The 18701-nt window shown below is 39.5% G+C and overlaps 1 protein-coding gene across 1 annotated transcript in view; it reads left to right on the forward strand.

Moving 5' to 3' along the window:
* nkiras1 (NFKB inhibitor interacting Ras-like 1) overlaps positions 1-17401 on the forward strand; it is a 51679-nt gene extending 34278 nt beyond the window's left edge. The window contains exon 4 of the mRNA XM_060904770.1: positions 13882-17401. Coding sequence (XP_060760753.1) covers positions 13882-14124 — 243 coding nt within the window. The 3' untranslated portion in view covers positions 14125-17401. The remainder of the gene's footprint in view (positions 1-13881) is intronic.
* Positions 17402-18701: the final 1300 nt, after the last annotated feature.

Consider the following 18701-nt stretch of genomic DNA (forward strand, 5'->3'; position numbering starts at 1 on the left):
AGTAGGGTGGTCCCCCAATTTTTTTTTTTAGGATTTTGTTACGACCACCTTACCTTTTTTTTTTTTTTTTTTTTTTTTTTTTTTTACATTGCTTAAAAGAAGTTATTGTGCGAAATTTGGTTAAGATTGAACAATGTTTAGAGGTGCCACAAAGCCATTAAAGTTTTCACTCAAGACACAATATAAAATAATGTGGCTTATTAACTGTTTCATATTAATACAAACAATACAGTAATATAACTTCCTGTGTTCACAGTAACAATAGATATTACTTGTCTGTGATTTTCTAAACCCTTCGGTATTATGGTATCTTGTGGAGATAAAAGAACACACGAAGGACTTCCCTAGCAGAAGGAAGCTTTCTCCCAGACAGTTCCTTGGAAGTGGGACCAATTAACCAAACGTAATTGTCCTTTCTGGTTTTGTGCTTTGCACCACCGGTACTACTTGTATTACTGTTGCTAGCCGTCTGAAAAACATAGAAAGAAAAACATTCACAACTTCATCAGCATATTACGATCAGTGCTCATTGTTTAAGAACCCCTTAGTGCATGAAAGTTAACCTTCTATCAGTCTATAAACTCTTCCTGCCTCTTCTTTTTCATAGAAGTGGCATATTCCCTCTAGAACTGTGACTTTTTGGGGGTTTGAGATCTTCTCTGCAACAGTCTACGCACCCACTAATGTTAATGGCTTAACCCAGGGCTTTTCAAAGTGTGGGGCGCACCTCCCCTAGGGGGCGCCAGAGTTCTTCGGGGGGGGGCGCAACGTGAGGAAAAATAAACCAGAATAAGTTACTATTGCGGACATTTAGCGAACTTCAGCTAGCCTTTGCCAGAGACAAAATGGATCGATTTTTAGTACCTAAAGCTACAGTGAGTGAGGAGACAGAGTCTGGGCCAAGCAAAAAAAACCAGAGCCTCCAGGATTTCGCGATGTTGCGATTCAACCAATCCCCGCGAATTCAGGGCGGTGTTGCAATTATATCCAATCACCGCAACCTTCCGGCAAATTTGACCAATCATTGGTGTCGTCTTGAGGTGACGTCGACAAACTACCTTCCGCCTTACTTCCGTGTATACGTTCAAGAGAAGCAGCATGCGCGCAGTGTTGCCAGATTGGGCGGTTTTAAGTGCATTTTGGCGGATTTTGAACATGTTTTGGACTGGAAAACATCAGTATCTGGCACCCACGTGCAATGAACCGGTGCTACAGGTGCTCTAGCCCCTGCCCCTTTTCTGTTTGCTGTCCAAAGTGCCCTTTTCATAGGGACGGTTTTGTTTTTTTTAATATTTGTAAAAGATAAGTTAGCTCCAACATCAATATTCTCTACAATTTGACAATAATATATGAAATTATAGATTTATAAAATAACGTTTTTCTATGTAAATGCGGGCATCAATCCGTGACGTCATGCATTCAGTGAGCCTCCATGCAGAAAGCGCATGCAGGTGGTTGACAGTGGGAGACAGTGCGAGGAACAGCATGGTAAGGTCACACTGAAAGTCTCCTTTCATTTCTTATCTGAACATGCAATACTGTGCAGCTTAGAACACAACAGTAAATGCGTAGGGTTGTTTATCATTTAATGAAGCCGCCTAGGCTATATTTAAACCGTTTGCTCCATCCATTTCATTAACGTGGCAGATTCGGAAACTTTAGTTTGAACGACGGCGTTAATAACATTCTAGCAGCTTCGAAAACTTAAGGCTGAATGACGACGTCCACAACATATTCTATCAAGACTATTATGTTATAAGTAGCTTAGGTTAGTTGAGTTAAAACATCTCATCTCATTATCTCTAGCCGCTTTATCCTGTTCTACAGGGTCGCAGGCAAGCTGGAGCCTATCCCAGCTGACTACGGGTGAAAGGCGGGGTACACCCTGGACAAGTCGCCAGGTCATCACAGGGCTGACACATAGACACAGACAACCATTCACACTCACATTCACACCTACGCTCAATTTAGAGTCACCAGTTAACCTAACCTGCATGTCTTTGGACTGTGGGGGAAACCGGAGCACCCGGAGGAAACCCACGCGGACACGGGGAGAACATGCAAACTCCACACAGAAAGGCCCTCGCCGGCCACGGGGCTCAAACCCGGACCTTCTTGCTGTGAGGCGACAGCGCTAACCACTACACCACCGTGCCGCCTGAGTTAAAACATAAGGAAACGTTTTCTAAATAAGTGAAAGCCTGCATTATGCAAAGATGCCAAGGAAAGAGAGGATAAAGAAGCAGAAAGAGAAGGAGCTGCGGGAGGCAGCAAAAGGCAGTGGATCTCTGTCCAGTTGGATCAGAAAGAAAACTACAGGTCAGACTAATCTTCACTTGGTGAAGATATCCATATTGAATACAGTGTTGTCATAGACATTTTCAAGAACATGGCAAACCAAAGACTGCTGCTTTGAAGAATACTGCAGCATTTAGATGGATCTCACACACACACACACACACACACACACACACACACACACACACACACACACACACACACACAATGTTCAGTTGCAATTGAAATTTAGTTTTGAATAAAGTTAACTTGTGTGAAAATTTTGTTCCAAGTGCCCTTTTTTGAATGTTGAGCCCCTGCCCCTCCAAAGGTCTTTGCACGGCCCTGGTATCTGGCAACACTGCATGTGCGAGTCAGTGTTTCTTTAGGCTTAAATTCTGTTACTGAAAGTGTGTTATGTTTACAGTGAAGGACTGTGTGCACTTGACATTATTTTTTTACTTAATACAAGAAATTAATGGATGCCAACATTTTTGCCAAAATGGTATTTTATTTTACATTGTTTAGGCAGCTTCAGCATCATACTGTGAGATTCTGTTCAAATTGTTTTTTTCTTCTATGAAGCCTGAGCCATTTATTTTATTAGTTTATAATTATTGTTTAATTTAGTCTTCAGGAGAGACTGCCTGCACACAGTACTAGTATTAATAGTTTTTTTTCTTACATGAAAGCTGAGGCATTTATATTATATTTTAAGGTAACTTCATGTTGTGCTGTGAGGTTCTCTGCACTTGAACTTTTGAACCAACAGGTGCATTTGGATAAGTAAAGCCTATTTTTCTGCATTTTTGTAGTCCTGGTAATCTTTTATATTGGTAAAGTTGTTTATAGGACCATTTCTCAGTGTCTTTTGTTTTTTTTTTAATCAATAGTTTTTCGGTAATAACTTAATATTTAACATATCACTCAATTTTAATCACAAAAAGAGAAAATTGCAACAATTTCTCGCAACTTTCACTTCCTCCCGCAATGTAATCGCAACAAAAACCTAAGAAACACCGCAACTGTCATCGCAATTTTTTGGAAAACCCCCCGCAACATCAGACATTTTAGCCGCAACAATCACAAAAAAGGCCCGCGGAATCCTGAGGGGACTGAAAAAAGAAGGAAGTATGACCATGATTATTTAAAGTTTGGATTTTCATGGACTGGATCTGAAGATGCTCCACTGCCACAGTGTGTTGTCTGCCAAGAGGTGCTCGCTAACGATGCTATGAGATGTTTAAAATGTGTAAAACAAGATGTTTTAAAAAGAAAAGCACAGATGTTTAAAATGTGTAAAAGAAAAAAATGTGTACAACAACCATTTTTTTTTAAAATACGAATGGAACATTAAAGGTGGGGTATGAGATTTTTTTCAGGAGTATTTTTTACCATATTGCTTGAAAAGCTCCTCACACCCATGTTGCAAGCAGTACAATAGAAGGTTTGACCCAAAACCGAAATATTTTAATCCAGTCTACAGTGTAAAATAAAGGAAAAATGCCATCCAATCCTATCGAGGTACCACCTCAAAATGATTGGATACTGACACGTCAATCAGACTGAAGCCCGAGCAGCCCGGCCCTTCTGTGTGTGTGTGTGTGTGTGTGTGTGTGTGAGAGAGCAAGCGAGCACAGAGAGACAGAAATGCATAGAAAAAGGTCCCTCCAAACAACGGGGATTTACACGAAAACGGAAGGAGATATTCACAAAATTCTTTCACAGTGAGCGCCACAAGGCTCCCCTGAACACACTGATGTAATTTTTTGTCTGTAGTGTAAAAAATAAGGTCACTCGAGCGAGTTAAACTTTTCTGGCAAGTTTATAATGGCAGTCTATGGGGCTGAGCGCCTGTTCTCTCCTTACTTTCAGGCTTCTCATTCAAAAACTGCAAGTCCTATCGTGTAGGTAGACACATTGTGTGAATCAGGACAAGTGTGGCTACTACTTTTTGAGAAAATTGTGTGTGGAGTGAACATTGCGGCTGAAAACACAGTTTAAATGAGAAAGTTTGAGCTATTTTTCCAAGCTCTCTACACTCTAACTTAATGAGACGCGGGGGGTGGGAGCATGGCGAGGGCGGGCTTGTTTCTTTTCAAAATATGGCTTGCGGGAACCGTTATTCCAAAATCTCGTACCCCACCTTTAAATATAGCAACAAAAATTGTAAGGGGGGGCGCTGTTGTTTATTTGCTCTCTGAGGGGGAGCTGACTCTCCCACACTTTTTGAAAACCCCTGGCTTAACCCGATTTGCAACCTCGTGTGGCACCTCTAAATATTAACCAATTTTTCTGAAATCTTGCTTGTTGCCTTCTTTTAGCCTATGTAAAAAAATGGTAGGGTGGTCGGAATGTTTTGGTAAAAAAAAAAATTTTTTCCCATACATTTCGGGACCACCCTAATATCTAGTTGTGGTGCTCAGGTGCTTCAGAGAAGAAGTTCTGCATTGGAACGTGACCTGCAGTAGGACTCGTGCTTTCTTTCAGTTCGGGATGAGTGAAAATAAACATCTCCTTGAGGAAGACCAAAGCAGTATGAATATATTAAAAAGGATAGATTTTTAATATTAGTTTGTACCACAGTGGTGTCGAGTTTTCAAATCTGATTAACTTTCTAAAGCAGCATGACTTGGACAGTAGTTCCAGCTGTTTATTAATGCTGTCTTTCTAATACTTTGTTGTATCTACAGTAATAACATTCATGGGGACTTGGGAGATGAACATTAAACAATTGTTGATACAGTGGAGATTCCCCCACTTACGGAAGGAGTCTCCAGCGTCCAAGCTTTGTAATATAGTCGTAAGTTTTCCACCATGGGGAAAGTCTGTAGGTGTTTTGTGTAATATGAGTTGCGTTTGGGAACGGAACACCGGTTTAGATCCTCTCTTCCCATGTGGCATGTGAATGGTCTTGGGGCGTGCCATTGGAAAACGATGTTCCAATCCTTGACTTGCAAGTGACGGAAAAGCAAAATGGAAACCCGGACGTCGGCCATGTTGGTGGATTAGTACGGAGAGGAGACGAGGGGATCAGGACACTTCGTCCAATGACCATTCCGTCAAAGCCGTTTTCAGACGCACGATCCGTTTTATATTTCAGGTGTTCGCAAACAAAAGCCCTGTGAGAGTGCTGTTCCGCGACTAAAGATTTAACACGATCCAGTCGGCTTTAAAAATTAATAACTCGGCCAATGGAGCTCACAGCGAAGCCAAGTTTTACAGGCGCCTCCCCTTTTAAAAGAGCACGGTCTCAGGTCGGTAGGACCGCGCGGGCCTTGGTCCAGGATTCACGAACGAAACCTTGGCGAGAGCACTGCTCGGCACCTAAAGATTTAATATGATCCGTACTATGGCACTCATTTGCTTTACAAAAATGTCTTGCTTCGGTCAATTCCATTGAGAATTCCTCCTTTGTTCGAACAAACACCTGAAATATCAAACAACTGACGGTGCGAATGAAAGGCTTTGGACGAAATGTCGTAACTATTGGATGAAATGACGTGCAGTCGTACTTGATGGTCAGTAGAAGCGTCTTATCTTCAGAAAAGTCTGACTTTTTAAATAATATGGGTCAAAACCACACACTTCTATCTTCGCTCGACCGTTCAAATCGTGGTAATACTGAAAATTCAGTATTGTTGGCAGCCGCTGAAAGCGTGTCTGTAGTCCTAGTTGCTTTGTATATCCACCATCATGGCGGACGCTCATGACGTAGCGCATTCTGATCACATGGTTGCACATCATCTCCAGTGCTGAGCGTAAATGAGTGCACCCCCTTTGAAAAGTAACATTTTAAATGAGATCTCAACGAACAAACAATTTCCAAAATGTTGACAAGACAAAGTTTAATATAACGTGTTTAACTTATAATGTGAAAGTAAGGTTAATAATGTAACTTAGATTACACATTTTTCAGTTTTACTCAAATTAGGGTGGTGCAAAAATGAGTACACCCCACAACAAAAACTACTGCATCTAGTACTTTGTACGGCCTCCATGATTTTTAATGACGGCACCAAGTCTTCTAGGCATGGAATGAACAAGTTGGTGACATTTTGCAACATCAATCTTTTTCCGTTCTTCAACAATGACCTCTTTTAGTGACTGGATCTAATACAAAGTACTAGATGTAGTAGTTTTTGTTGTGGGGTGTACTCATTTTTGCACCACCCTAATTTGAGTAAAACTGAAAAATGTGTAATCTAAGTTGATATTAACCTTTACTTTCCCGTTATAAGTTAAACAGATGTTATATTGAACTGTCTTGTCAACATTTTGGAAATTGTTTGTGTTCATTGAGATACACTGCAAAAAATAAAAATCTTAGGAAGTTTGTCTATTTTCAAGTCAAAACATCTAGCCACCCTTATAAGACATAATTGCCCAATAAGCAAAACCTCATTTAGCAGGGATGAGAATTTTCCGCAGATCCGCGGAATTCCGAGTTTTTCCCGCTGAAAATGTCATTTTTGTGAAACGTGTAAATCCGTTGAGAAAATTTCGGGGGTAGGGTTCCCGCAGGTCCTTAAAAAGTCTTTAAATACAACTTTCGGTTTTCAAGGCCTAAGAACGTCTTAAATTGTTTGGAATGACTGGAATTTTCGAAAGGGCGATATTAAATTTAATATTGGACCGAACGAGTGAAATGTCTCCATCCGGTTTGGGGTATTTTTTTAACCATAATTTTAGAAGTGACCAGCGTAGCTTTTGGGGGCAGCATTGGTTCTGTGCGTTCAGTAGATCAAGAGCTAACGTTAGGAGGCTACTGGTGTGATGTGGTGGTTGTGAAGAGTGAGAGATGCGCAGGTAGCTACGCGGGCGCTAGAAAGCGTTGATAATTATGGGAAGATGTCCGTTTAACAAGTGGTTGGGGGATGACAAATACCCCCAAAATAAGGAGGAGAATCGTTTGCGATAAAAAGCGCTGGATCGCACAAATGTGTTTAAAGACGGTAGCGCAGCGCGGGGGACACGCCCACTGGGAAACTGGCTTTTCACGGACACGAGGCGCGCGCGTGTGTTAGAGGTCAAGCGCTCCGGAGTGAAACGCAGGGGGGTTCGCGCATGCGCACAAGAGTCAGGTGGAAAATGGGGCTTATAGGAAATAATAATGATGATTAGCATCATTTTTTTACATAATTAACATTTGTTTATTGTACCAAGTTTAATATAAATATATAAACAACCTTTATTTCAAAAATCAATTAAAAAGAACTCCAGAAAATACAATAATTCTAAATAAAGTACAATATAAATAATTTGTACAAGTTTTTTAGTTTTATTACTTATCGTCTACAACAGTGTTGTTAATATAATAAGAATAATATTAACAACCACTAATAATAATTAGTAGTAATAGTAATTATTATTGATTATTAATCATTACTACTTATGAATTAGTGATTAAGTACTAGGGATTATTAAATGTTATAAAAGTAAGTTTATAAACGTTTTAAACCATCACTGAATTTGAAAACATTTTATATATATATATATATAAAATGTGTATGTGTGGGAAAGTTGGGAGACATTTCAGAGTTTTTTTTTTAAATGTCCCATTCTCATCCCTGATTTAGCTAGAAAGGCTAGTTTTTAGACAGTCCATCTTGAAAATCTTGTATAGACAAAATGTCTTGAAAGTGTCTTATTTGGAGCACCTTTGAAAATAAAACAAGTTTTTTTTTTTTTTTTTTTTTTTTTTAAAACAAGTACGTACATTTTGGACATTTGTCAAATGCGGTTCATCTTGTTTCAAGAAAAAAAAACAAAGTATGCTTGTTTTGGGAATAAATGAACTTTACTGAAATCTTTGAATCTTTCATTACAATTCAACTCCACCTTACAGATCCTAAGTTTACTGCGACTGTTTTCTCAGTCATTCAGAGTGAGCTCCTTCTAGATGCTGTACAGACTCTAGACCAGACAAGTGCCTTCAAAAAGCCTATGAGTGAGTGGAGGGCGTTTTAGTGAGGGCTTTTTGGAATGCTGTGAGTTAAGTTCAGTGGTTTTTGGGGTTTTTTTTGTGCCTGATCTTGTAAACCCCTCGTACACATGAATAGTCAGTGCCCCCAAAATGCACTGTTGCTTTGGCGTTGTGTAAGCACTGTAAGTCAAAATGCGTAGACTTTTTTTTTTTGGTGCCTGAGGTCCTGGGGAAGTGGAATCTTAAGAGATGTTTTAATGTTTGAATGTTGAAATGGAAAAAAAATAAACTTGTTGCAATGCTACACGTGTCGTCAACTTGATTCGAGATAGTCTCTGGTCTCATATCTCGAGTATTTTACTAATTACAGGTCACAAAAGGAGAATCTTTTAAGCTAGCGATGCTTAGTTGTAGAATTTAACAATCCTAATATTAGTCTATTTATCTTAAATTCAGTTTTTACTGCTCAGACTTTGTCATGAATTTAAGTGAAATACCCTTAAAATGAAATAAATAAAAATGACTTGAATGGCTAAATGTAAGAAGTACGATCTTGTTATAAGAACTATTTGGATTATTTTGAGTTAATCAGATCTCGCATAATAAGTTCCCCAATCTTATTTTGGAATTATTTCATCTAAAAACAGGTTAGATTTTTCATCTTACTTTAAGAAATCTTACCAAGTCAAATTTGACTCGTTCCATTGGCAGATTTTTTTCACCTGATTCAAGCAAATATGCTTTGTTTTAATCTTTAATTTTTTATTTTTGAAAGGCCATTTTTTGCAGTGTATTGTTTAAAATGTTACTTTTCAAAGGGGGTGCACTCATTTACGCTCAGCACTGTATAGACACAAGGTTCTTTTTGTCCATCATGGTCTTTCATGCCTGCTGCTGTTCTACTCCGAACAGGTCTCCTACTTTTCTCCAGGTCTTGTTTGACGTGCGTTTATCAAACAATTCTTGTTTCTGTAGTGCGTCATTTTCCATTCGGCAAACGCGAGTCAAGTATTTAAGGAACTGTACAGGGATGAGAGTTTTCCGCTTTTCGGCGGATTTCCACTTTTTCTGAGTAAAAAACGAGCTTTTTATATTATGCCAAATCTGTTGAATTTTTTTTTAATTAATTTCGGGGGGTTGGGGTATGCTCCTTCATTCTGTTCAAACTTTATTAACTCCAACGATGTTTACACATTATTTGTAAGTCGCCATCTTTAATCTCGTTGAATGTGATGTAAAATTCATGTTATCTACATTGTTATTGGTCAAAACATCGACGTCGAGACCATAATAGCCAATCAAAACAGTTTTTACAAAGACACCCACATCCGTTTTCTTTTATCAAAACTTGCACATGTTCGTGAGCCGCATATCAAAAATGCTTTCCTCTAATCGGCGTTTTTTCTCAAGCTGCCGAATACTAGTGACAAGCGAGATGAAGGGAAGGTACGTGAAATTGATGCTGGTATAAAAAACAAGTTTAGCAAAGCAAAAGGAAAGCAAGAGAGGAGTGTGTGCGAGCAGAAGAGAGCCAGGTTAGAGCATGTAAAAACACAGGAGGCGCTGGCTAATGAAAGAAAAAGGAAAAAAGAGAGGACTGATGAGCTTTTGGCTTTGGCCAAGAAGCTGAAGTCTAAATTATTAAATGAAAATGTTTCAAAAATAACTGGGAACTGTAAATAACTGTAAAAAGTGTAAATAGACATTTTCCTTTTGAAGAAAACATACAAGTGATGTGGACAGTAAGATAAAGACAGTCCCTGTAAAATATGCATTTGTTTGATTCAATACATTGAATATATGATAACTTGAATTATAGCTGACAGTGTTCATAACTGTATAACTTTAAAGTTTAAATAGACATTGTGAAGAAATCATACACTAGTGCATCTCAAAAAATTAGAATCTTGTGAAAAAGTTCAATATTTTCCATCAGTTATTTAAGAAAGTGAAAATGTTATATATTATAGACTCATTACACAAACTAAAATGTTTCAAGCATTTTTCTATTTTAATTTTAATCAGTATGGCATACAGTACAAAAACATAAAAAAAAAACCATCTCAAAATATTAGAATTTCATTTCGAGTTTGAGTAAAACAGTATGAACACAGTGTATCTCTCGGTCTAGTTCAGTACACACAACCACAATCATGGGGAAGACTGCTGACTTGACTGTTGTCCAGAAGATGATCACTGATGCCCTCCACAAGGAGGGTAAGCCACAAAAGGTCATTGCTGAAAAGGGTGGCTGGAAAAGGTGCACAAGCAACAGGGATGGCCGCAGTCTTGAGAGGATTGTCAAGAAAAGTCGATTCAAGAACTTGGGAGAGCTTCACAAGGAGTGGACTGAGGCTGGTGTCAGTGTATCAAGACCCATCACGAACAGACATCTTCAAGAAAGGGGATACAACTTTCACATTCCTAATATCAAGCTACTCCTGAGCCAGAGACAATGTCAGAAGTGTCTTATCTGGGCTAAGGAGAGAAAGAAATGGACTGTTGCTCAGTGGTCCAAAGTCCTCTTTTCAGATGAAAGTACATTTTTGCATTTAATTTGGAAATCACGGTTCTAGAGTCTGGAGGAAGAGTGGAGAGGCACAGAATCCAAGGTGTTTGAAGGCCAGTGTGAAGTTTCCACAGTCTGTGATGATTTGGGGTGCCATGTCATCTGCTGGTGTTGGTCCACTGTATTTTATCAAGTCCAAAGTCAACACAGCCATCTACCAGGAGATTTTAAGCACTTCATGCTTCCATCTGCTGACGAGCTTTTTGGAGATGCTGATTTCCTTTTCCAGCAGGACTTCGCACCTACCCACAGTGCCAAACCTACTACCAGATGGTTTGCTGACCATGATATTACTGTGTTTGATTGGCCAGCCAACTCGCCTGACCTGAACCCCATAGAGAATCTACGGGGGATTGTCAAGAGGAAGATGAGAAACACCCGACCCAAAAATACAGATACGCTGAAGGCCACTATCAAAGCAACCTGGGCTTCAATAACACCTCAGCAGTGCCACAGACTGATCACCTCCATGCCACACCGCATTCATACAGTAATTCATGGTAAAGGAGCCCCAACCAAGTATTGAGTGTATAAATGAATATACTTTTCAGAAGTTGGACATTTCTGTATTGTAAATCCTTTTTTTGATTGATCTTAGGGAATATTCTAATAATTTGAGATACTGGATTTCTGATTTTCATGAGCTATAAGCCAGAATCATCAAAATTAAAACAAAAAAGGCTTTAAATATTTCACTTTACATGTAATGAATATAGAATATATGAAAGTTTACCTTTTTGAATTAAATTATGAAAAAAAGGAACTTTTTCATGGTATTCTAGTTTTTTGAGATGCACTAGTATAAGTAATGTGGACATTAGGAAAAGGTCAGTTTCCATAAGATATGAATGTTTTTATTTAATTCAATATACTGAATATATGAAAATTTGAATTATTAATGGAACTGTAAATAACTGAATTTTAATCGACTTTTTTTTTTTTAGAACAAGTGATGTTGACAAGTAATAACCAGTCCCCATAAAATGTAGATATTATTTTGAATTAATGCAATACACATTGATTTTGATACATTGTTCTATATAATAGTGTTTATTTCAGTAAGTATTAAAATAGGCATGAGGTGTTTTAATTAACTACAGCTCAGATTGCAGGAAATGGGGTGTGTAAGGTCTCATTTTGAAAAAAAATTCCCGGGGGGTGTCCCCCTCGAACCCCCTTATTACAGATTTTCTGCTTTTTTTTTTCGTCAGCACCCACTCTCATCCCTGAACTGGAAATGGCAGAAATCTTGAATGGGCTGTGATTTCATACAGTTGTTGGTTTTGAGATCCTGAAAGTCCAGTTGAGCTGGATTTTGACTCGAGTTGCTGGGTTTATTCCCTTCTTCATATCTTCGCATGTGGGGACGTTCTTGTGAGCATATCCTTAGGGCTGCTACAGCATTAAATGGATAGTCATTCTTTAATTAATACAAAATTAGTCGGCAAGTTGGTGTGGCGCAAGAGGAATTAAACTTCGGGATATGCTGTTATTGGAAAACAAACGACTCAACAACGAATTCCATGAAGTTGACACGTGATTAATGCATAGAAGAAGAAACCTTTATTTGTCACATGCACACTTCAAGCACAGTGAGATTCATCCTCTGCATTTAACCCATCTGAAGCAGTGAACACACACACACAGGGCAGCGGGCGGCCACACTACAGCACCCGGGGAGCAGTCAGGGGTTCGGTACCTTGCTCAAGGGCACTTCAGCCCAAGGCCGCCCCACATTAACCTCACTGCACGTCTTTGGACTGTCTGGGAAACCCACGCGGACACGGGGAGAACATGCAAACTCCACACAGAAAGGCCCTTGCCGGCCTCGAACCCAGGACCTTCTTGCTGTGAGGCGACAGCGCTACCCACTACACCACCGTGCATGCATGTTCTGTGCCCCTGTCTCATAGTTTGGGAAATCAGGAAGTGATGTAGTGCACTCGTGTACAGAATCAACTTAGTGTTGCACTCTGACTGTTTACATAAAACGTGTGTATTTTTATATGCTTTTGATGGTCCAGAGGGGAGAAAACAAGACGTGTTAATGTCTATGCACGCAGGCTGCTCACTGGAGCGAATGTGAGAGTTTTTACTTTATTCTGAGAAATCTGTGAGTTGTGTAAAAGTATTTTATAAATGGTGGGGGTTTTTTTGCGCTCATGAATGTTCTGTATATTTACCAGCAAGTTGTTTCATTTTACTGGAAAGCATCATTATGGGGGCGGCACGGTGGTGTAGTGGTTAGCGCTGTCGCCTCACAGCAAGAAGGTCCGGGTTCGAGCATTGTGGCCGGCGAGGGCCTTTCTGTGCGGAGTTTGCATGTTCTCCCCGTGTCCACGTGGGTTTCCTCCGGGTGCTCCGGTTTCCCCCACAGTCCAAAGACATGCAGGTTAGGTTAACTGGTGACTCTAAATTGAGCGTAGGTGTGAATGTGAGTGTGAATGGTTGTCTGTGTCTATGTGTCAGCCCTGTGATGACCTGGCGACTTGTCCAGGGTGTACCCCGCCTTTCGCCCGTAGTCAGCTGGGATAGGCTCCAGCTTGCCTGCGACCCTGTAGAAGGATAAAGCGGCTAGAGATATGAGATTGAGGCTGGAAGTTAAGGACCAAACGAGAGGAAAATGTTTTGTTCACAATGAATTGTGCGAAACCCTCAATTATAAAGTTAACGCTGCTTTTTTTTTTTTTTTTTAAATGCCCTCCATGCCATAAGATGTGAATATTTTGCAAGTGATTAAAAAAAATTATATTTATTAGTTGATCTTGTATTTTTTTTCATAGGTTTTTAAGATGCACTTTTTTTGCACCAAGGATTGCATTTTAATTTCGTTGTATTTATTTATTTACAATGATATATTCTATTCTCCTTGTCCTTCCTGACCTGGCTACATATATTTGCATAAAGCAAGCAGATTTGTCTACTCGTACTCCCCAGAAAACTGAAAAATACCCCTTTACGGTACACTTAGAACAGATAAAAACGGCGATTAATGGTGAGTTAACTATGGACAATGTGATTTTAATCAATTGACAGTCCTACTGTAAACGTTAAGTCAATTATGAGTAAGATCCTTCAGCTGTGTTGCTTGTTGTCTGTACACGAACAGGTGATGGTGATCGTACTGGGTAACAAGGCAGACCTGCACGAGCAGCGTCAAGTGGAACAGGAAGTGGCTCAGCAGTGGGCTCGGGCTGAGAAAGTGAAGCTGTGGGAGGTGAGCGTGTCTGAACGCAGCTCACTCATCGAACCCTTCACCACTCTCACCAGCCGCCTCACGCAGCCTCAGAGCAAATCGGCTTTCCCCCTGCCTGGCCGCAAGAGCAAGGGAACTCCCGCTAACGACATCTGAGCCAAGCACATCTGGATTACCAATAGTCATTAACATGCTTCAGTCCAGTGGTGTAGATTTCAGTAATTAAAATTAGGAGCATGCTATTCTTAGCCAATCAGTCTGAAAGCTTATTTCAGAACAATTGAGTGTTTTCATGAGGTAAAATAGAACTCTATAATGCTTCCAGAACAGTAAAATAAGCTGTTTTTGCAGTCGGGGGTCTATACTGTACAAAACTGCCATAAGTGCTTTAATTTCAGCCGGGGAGGGGAGGGAGTAGAGGTTGAACAGCTCTTCCAAAAGTATTTAACAAAAAAACACGGAGCTTTAAAGGAAAAGGCAACTTTTGTACAAAACCAGGTGTGTAATAGGAGAAAAACATACGCGTAATCAATGCCGTTAATTATTTCCATTATATATCGAACATGAAAAAATATTTTTAACTTTGAAATCATGAATTGACACAGAGGAGTCGAAGTTGGAGGAGGCAGCCATTTTGAGATTGTGGGCAACTATAGAGATCTTGCAGTCACGTGACCGGAAAGTACACAGCCGCCATCTTGTCGGTCAAAAACACCGCTGAATACTGCTGCACTCGTGTACAGAATGGATCAATTTCAACCGACGGACTACACGGCTCATTTTTCTAATGAACAGATAACTAGATGTGTCTAAAATAAACGATCTACAGATTTGTGACCCTTATGGCTTACCGGACGGAGTTTTCACAACCGGATTTTGAACTGCCAGCGGAATACCCGGACGTGTATAATTACCTTGTTAACTTTCCCTCGCTGTTCAGTGGTGAAGCACTGCGTGCTTATAAATCTCTGGACAGTTTTCTTTACAGAAATTCAGGATTTGTCAGCAACTCAGATGTGGCATCTTGTAAACAAGAATCCTCACTGGATGGGTAAGTCACTTAAGTATTGAGTATAGCACTGACCAGCTGATTATAGAATAGAATAAGGTAATTCCAGCTGTAATTCCAAATCGTCCGTCTTGTTTACATGGATCTGGCGTTGGAGAGGTAGAGGCTTAGCAGTGGAGGTTTGAGTGGCTGGTTTCTGAGCTTAGTCAACAGGCCGCTCTGCAGCCTCGCTTTTGCTTCTGCTCCCGGCGCCGCCTCCTTCGCTTTGCTTCCGATAACAATCCACGGAGACCCCGCTGGTCTCGCCATCTCATCCGGAATGTTGTGCATGCGATGGAAATCGCTACAAACCGTCATTTTCTGCTGGAAACCAATGTCCAGTAAGTCCATACGGTTGTAGTGGATATTGAAGTCCGGTACAGACGAACAACACGCAAAAATACACACAAAAAACATAAAAACCGTGCACAGGTAAGGAGAGAGCTTGTAGCCGCAGCCGTTGTAGTAGAATTGTATATAGTAGGGTTTTCCAGAAGAAAAGGTAGAAGTAAAAGCAGAAGTAGAACCAGAAGGCGGAAATATGGCGTTTGACCTACAAGATGGCGTCTGTCACAATCTGGATCGGCTGTGACGTCACATGCAAGTGCTCCATAAACCAATCAGAATCTTTTGTTAATGCGCCTCCCTCTGATCTGTGACATCACTGGGCCCATGAAAACAGTGTTTACAAGCAGATCACTGTGATTAGGAGTCCCAGCGCGTGGCTTGTATTCGATTCGTTTATATCCCGACCTTGTCAGCTGTCAGATTTATGTTCATGGACCCGGTAAGCTGGTAAATAATTATTTTTTTCTTTCTTTCCCAAATTCTAACAGAAAACAAGAGCGCCCGAAAGGGAAAACCGAGCCGAGCCGCTTCACACATGCGCAGTAGGCTTGGTAGGACAAATCCAAATAGGAGTCATTCAGGATTCAGCCATGTTTTTGCTCCGTGTTTTTACTCAACCAAAGTTATACAGTATTATGAGCTTTAAGTTGCATAAATAAAACCATTTGGTGAAACTTTGAAGAAGCGATTGTACTGGTTTTTTACTTTATTACCATGAAGCACTGAAGAGTTCTTTTCAGTGGTGGGCCGCATGACGTCACGCAGTAGATCAATATGGCGGAACGCATCTTCGCTGAGCTCAGCGCAAGCCCATATTATTAAAAGTTAAGATACTGTTATGCGGCCTGTTCTTTCTCTATAAATTCCATGATCGATTACTTTATATATTTATCTATCTATTTGTGGTGATTTTGTACAAAAGTTGCCTTATCCTTTAATGAAGCTTCACACAGCTTGTGTATTTTACAGTTTAGCATTACAAGGCACAGATTTGAGGTATTACTTTACTTTGATAATTTTATAGTAATAGGTTTTTAAAAATAAAAAAAAAGTATTTTGTTTACGGAGCTGCTCAAGTCGTGAAGCCGAGTTGAGGTTTTTTGTAGAAATGATTACTGTATTGCACAACTTTGTGACTTGGCACTTGTATGTAATGTGAATAAGTGTTTAGGAAATCATTTCTTAAACACCAAGGAAAAGCAGGATAATTAATGTAATGTAATAAAGGGGACTTTTCACAGTAGAATGTTACGGTGCTGTACAGATACTGGTTTGATTTAAAAGCAGTGATTCAAGAACCTTTTGTCTGTAAAAAATTCCACACTCCCTCAATGCAGATTCATTTTATTTCAGGAACATTATTTTGACGTGTATAATAAAATAATGTTTCAATTCCTGGACTAACAGCAGCACATTAGAACCAAGTTGACTTTTTTTTTTTTTTAAATTGAGGCTTGGATTAAACCCATTCAATCCAAGATGACCAGTCTAATTACGAGGGATGCATTAATATGGATACTGACCCAAACAAGATTAACTGTGAGCTACTGCACACTTACATCAGAACGCAAGCAATTGAAAGAATGACACTTTTTATGAATGTTAACTTCAACAAATAATTAACCCTGGAACAAGTAAATAAAGAGCAGTGTGTCTCCCCAGGGATTTCAAACCGCATCCTGGTAAACTGGCAGTTTGAAATAGCATCAAAATCCACCCTTTGTTTCAAAAATACATTCGGTAAACAGGAAGTCGATGTAGGTCAGACCTGAAAACGGTATAGAACCCCAAGCTGGAGCTCGGTACCAAATATCAAGCAGCTGTGATTTGTAGTTGCTGAGAAAAAAAAAAAGTGTTACGAAAGTTTTGTAAATCCACACTATAAGTTTCGTAAATGGGTCTGTCTCAGAAACCGGTCTCTCATTTGGGATATTATGGTCAAAAAATAAATTCTCTAATTTTACTTTTTTTTTTTGCATTTACCTAACACTCAATGTATGTGATGTTTAATAAGAATAAAGATAGCATCTTGCTTTATCTGGCCTCCACTGTGGAAAATTGATTGCAATTCAGATGCTTTTGTATGCATTTTGTACATAATGTTTTTTACGTATCAAATATCATCATGAAGAATTAAAGCCCCTCCTTCACAGATGAGTGAAAATATTGAATAAATTTCCTCTTTTTGATTGCTTGGGTTAAAAATGCCAAATTATGATGACTGAATTGATTATTCACTTAAATATGAATAATATGATACACTTTGGGTATTTGATATGGCGAAATGGGACACAATGAAAAATCAAGAACACACCGGAAAGATGAGAATAACGGCGGTGGTAAAAGAACAGCGACTGTACCGGCTGAAGGTCGCGCGGGTCTCTGCTGTGGCGCGCGAGCAACGGGATGGAGCAAAATGACTGGCTGTAGATTCTATCAAAAGTTCGATCTAAATTGACCATGGTTGCAAAATATCGGCCAAAAAAACGCAGATGCTACGAAATATGAAAGTAAGATGAAAAAGAAACATTCTATTGCCTTATACTGCAAAACTAAAACAAACAAAAAAAAAAACTGTCAAAACTCACCTTTTCAGTGATAACGTCCGAACAGATCACCCGCGTAACAGAAAGACCGCAAATGGAAGCACGGTCAACTTCTAACTGTTGGAGTGGAAAATTCCATTCTACACATGCAAATTGTTAATGTGTGTCCTTCCCCGCACACAAATAACACGCTACAGTAAAAAATACACCACAACTCATTTTATAGCTCAGAAATTCATACAAGACCAGCTACCATCGTAACATATTCTGTAAGAAATATTCTATACCTAACTTTCAGCTTTCATTTTAAAAAACAAAATCGCAGATTTATAACTAAATTTTTATACGGCGTAGTGATTTTAAGTTCCTACTTTTGGTGAGGTAGTGACCTCGACCCTGAGGCTTTCCGTTTAGATCGAAACACACGATCGTATTGTTTGCGGAAAATGGAGTTACAACGGTGATGAAATGTTTTGCATGATGTTTTATTACGGTTATGATTATTCTGTGAGCGCACCAATCCTTAGGTGGATAAAGTTACAACTTAAAATACAATTAGTGATAACTGTAGACTTTTCAGTGGACTACAACCTTTAAGGGAATGCGATGTAGTCAACCGTTTATCATGTCCCAGATCAAGCCGCCATTTTTCCACAAATTTGCAGAATTTTTGCCAAATTCTGAATAGAGTATTCACATCAGAGATTTAGTTTTATCTGTATTATTTCTTTCATCATTTTATTTCAAATTAAAACCAACATCACCATTCAAAACCGTATAGTTTATTGACT

The sequence above is a fragment of the Neoarius graeffei genome, chromosome 22, assembly GCF_027579695.1.
Source record: "Neoarius graeffei isolate fNeoGra1 chromosome 22, fNeoGra1.pri, whole genome shotgun sequence".
NCBI lineage: Eukaryota > Metazoa > Chordata > Actinopteri > Siluriformes > Ariidae > Neoarius > Neoarius graeffei.